General features: G+C 42.2%; 2 protein-coding genes across 2 annotated transcripts; one reads left to right on the forward strand and one right to left on the reverse strand.

Annotated features, from left to right (window-relative positions):
- Nucleotides 1–715: 715 nt before the first annotated feature.
- AK88_02891 (uncharacterized protein) lies at nt 716–2,062 on the forward strand (the record flags this gene model as incomplete). Its single annotated transcript, XM_012480514.1, has 1 exon — nt 716–2,062. The coding sequence occupies one exon, from the start codon at nt 716–718 to the stop codon at nt 2,060–2,062; it is 1,347 nt and encodes a 448-aa protein (XP_012335937.1).
- Nucleotides 2,063–2,946: 884 nt separating this feature from the next.
- Nucleotides 2,947–3,424, reverse strand: AK88_02892 (uncharacterized protein; the record flags this gene model as incomplete). Its single annotated transcript, XM_012480515.1, has 2 exons — nt 2,947–3,289; nt 3,381–3,424. The coding sequence occupies 2 exons, from the start codon at nt 3,422–3,424 to the stop codon at nt 2,947–2,949; spliced, it is 387 nt and encodes a 128-aa protein (XP_012335938.1).
- Between the last annotated feature and the right edge of the window lie 208 nt (nt 3,425–3,632).

Here is a 3,632-nt window from a genome sequence, read left to right on the forward strand (position 1 = left end):
AAAAAAAAAAAAAAAAAAAAAAACAAATTGAATATTTTCTTTTTTCCCCACTTGTTTCATCTCTTTTTTTTATCAGCTTATCATTACGAAGACTTCTTTTTTTTTTTTTCTCCCATTTTTATTAAACAATGAAATTTCGTTGTTTTTCTTTTTTGTGATTTTTTCAAGAGAGCATACTACTTTATAATTGGTTGCATACCAAGCGTGGGAACAAAAGTGGAGTAATGGGAGGGAACCCGCTTACACAACGTTATGAATGTATATTTTTGCATGCCCCTGCTTCACCACCACGTATGTGTCGTTGCATCCATCGGTAAGAAAATCATACCAGGGGGACAAGACTTACTTTTCTGTACAGCCAAGTTGACGTATGAGGAGATAGGAGTTTTTTTTTTTTTCTCACTCTCATCACGCTACTTGCTACCCCGTGGGATTTAATTTACGTGAAGAGATTTTCCACTAAAGTTTTGATTGAGAAGGGGAAAAAAGACATGTTGAGTGCCGGTCTGCGATAAACATATGGGTTCACGTCGGATGGCTACATCATATAATTTTTATAACATAAGCGTGTGAGAGGGGGCCACAGTGCACAAGGCTGGGTTGATACCTCTTTCCCCATGTAGGGACGCACTTTGTTTCTTCTTTTTTTCAATCCCGCGTTACGTGAATTTCTTTTTTTGTTTAACCTCTTTTTAAAGCCCCCCTTTTGGTGACCATGTCGAATCGTAAAAAGGTGGCATACTTCCACGACCCCGACATAGGGAGTTACTACTACGGGGCAGGGCACCCGATGAAGCCACAAAGAATTCGCATGACGCACTCACTAATCGTGTCCTACAATTTGTATAAATACATGGAAGTGTACAGACCACACAAGAGTGATGTGAATGAACTGACCCTTTTCCACGACTACGAGTATGTAGATTTTCTGTCTTCCATTTCAATGGAAAATTATCGTGAGTTCACATATCAGCTGAAGAGATTTAATGTTGGGGAAGCCACAGACTGTCCTGTGTTCGATGGCCTTTTTCAATTTCAACAATCATGTGCAGGTGCGTCAATAGATGGAGCAGCAAAACTCAATCACCACTGTGCAGACATATGTGTAAATTGGTCAGGCGGATTACATCATGCAAAAATGTCGGAAGCAAGTGGCTTCTGTTACATAAATGATATAGTCCTCGGGATCCTTGAATTGTTAAAATACCATGCACGGGTCATGTACATTGACATAGATGTGCACCATGGGGATGGGGTAGAAGAAGCTTTTTATGTTACTCACAGAGTGATGACTGTCTCGTTTCATAAGTTCGGTGATTACTTTCCTGGCACAGGAGATATAACAGATATTGGAGTTCACCATGGAAAATACTACAGTGTGAATGTACCCCTCAACGATGGTATAACGGATGATGCCTTTGTTGATCTGTTCAAAGTGGTAATCGATAAGTGTGTGCAAACGTATAAACCAGGAGCCATTATTTTACAATGCGGGGCAGACAGTCTTACTGGTGACAGATTAGGAAGATTTAATTTAACAATTAAGGGACATGCAAGATGTGTAGAACATGTGCGGTCATATAATTTGCCTCTTCTCGTTTTAGGTGGAGGAGGATATACCATTAGAAATGTCTCCCGGTGCTGGGCATATGAAACGGGAGTTGTCCTTAACAAGCATCATGAAATGCCAGACCAAATCAGCTTGAATGATTATTACGATTATTATGCACCTGATTTTCAGCTACATCTGCAACCATCTAGCATTCCTAATTACAATTCTCCTGAACACTTGAATCGTATAAAAATAAAAATTGCGGAAAATCTGAGGAACATAGAACATGCACCGGGGGTTCAGTTTGCCTACGTGCCTCCAGATTTCTTCGACTCTGAAATTGATGACGAGTGTGATAAGAACCAGTATGAGTTGAAGGATGACAGTGGCGGAGGTCGCGCGGCGGGCACCAGGTCCAAGGAACACTCCACCACACACCACTTGCGCAGGAAAAATTACGAGGACGATTTTTTTGACCTCTCAGACAGGGACCAGAACATCGTCTTGTAGGGGCAGCACAACGTCGTCCTCTAACGCGGGGCACACCGTCGTCTCAAACGCGGGGCAGAGAAGACATGACTGCTGTGTTAGCACAATCTCTTCTCCACGTTGAAGAATTTCACGCGCTTGGATGGCCCAACGAACAAGATCCCCCCCAAAAAAAAAGTGCGCCATCGGCAATTGCATGCATTCCAGGCCGCTGCGCGCCTGTTTGTTTAAAAAGCTTTTTTTGTCTCAGTTCCTTTTCTCTCCAACTTTTATTTGAAACATATAACATTTTTCCTTTCTCCTGCTGAGGTATAGCCGCCAAGCAGCATATACCACACAAAGTCACCCAAAAAATATGACCACTTAAAATGAAAAGTGTGTCGCGCAAAATTGCACCTCCCCCCCCAAAAAAATAACGTTATATATACGTTTTTTTATGCCAATTCCACCTTTTCACGCCTTCCCCTGGAAGCCACATGTGGCGAGCAGTCTTCTCTCTCTCTCGATCTCCCTGTCTCCTTTCCATTGTACATGATTAAAAATGAAAAAAAAAAAAAAAAAAAATGGTCGCTAAGTTGTCCCTAAAATCATTGTCGCTAAAACGCGGAGGGAAAAAAAAAAAAAATTATTCAACAAAAAAAAAAAATAAATAAATAAATAAAATAAACGCACTTGTACAGGTCGCGTACTTTTGTGCAAGCGCGTATCAGCAATCACATGTGCAAAAGGAGCAACAAAAAAAGCGGACAAAAGTGAAAAAAAAAAAAAAAAAAAAAAAAAAAAAAGTGAAAAAAACGGAGTTGTTGTGCAGTGCTGTGTAGAGCTATATATGCCTCTCCATCCAATACGGAAAAGGGAGGGACAGAGTCCTACATTCGTAATCGTGGCTACCTGCCGACCAGCCGTCAAAAATCACAGTCAGACGACTTCAACTCAAACTCATGCTCCTTCCCGTGCTGGTCTATAACCAAAAAGGAAAGCAGAGCCTTCTCCAAAATGTATTTTCCCTTTTTATACTTCTGCGATTCCTCCGAGGAGTCCTCATATTTCCACCCCACATTGTTTCTACAGTTGTTACAATAAATATCGACGATGGTATGCTGGCCCGTGGTCATCATTCTGTCTTCGTACTGTCCTTCGCACACATTTATAACATTGGAGAAAAGCCACGCGGGGCCTGTCCTCCCGCGGAAGGACGTTGACACTAACTCGGTGGGGTCTGACAGGTGATTCCCACATTCGGAGCAGCTGCGGGGGGGAGACGGAAGCGGCGTAATAATAGAGTAATACACATCGCGCATTGGAGACGCGCCGCGCCCACCAAGGCAACCCCCATTACCTGTACACGTAGTTGCTCAGGAAAACCTTGAATGATCTACCCATAAATTTAAAAGGGGAGTTTAAAACCGAGGGGGGGGGGTGTATGGGGAGGGGGGGACCCGCAAAAATGAAACTTAATCTGACCACGCCAACTAGCAAAACTCAACGGAGAGAGCAGGGCAAATGTGTTTTTGCTACGCAGGCAATGTAGGGCACTGGGGCAGCCACAAAAAAAAAAAAAAAAAAAAAAAAAAAAAAAAAAAAAAAAAAG

Source organism: Plasmodium fragile (genome assembly GCF_000956335.1).
Source record: "Plasmodium fragile strain nilgiri unplaced genomic scaffold supercont1.30, whole genome shotgun sequence".
NCBI classification, from domain to species: Eukaryota; Apicomplexa; class Aconoidasida; order Haemosporida; family Plasmodiidae; genus Plasmodium; species Plasmodium fragile.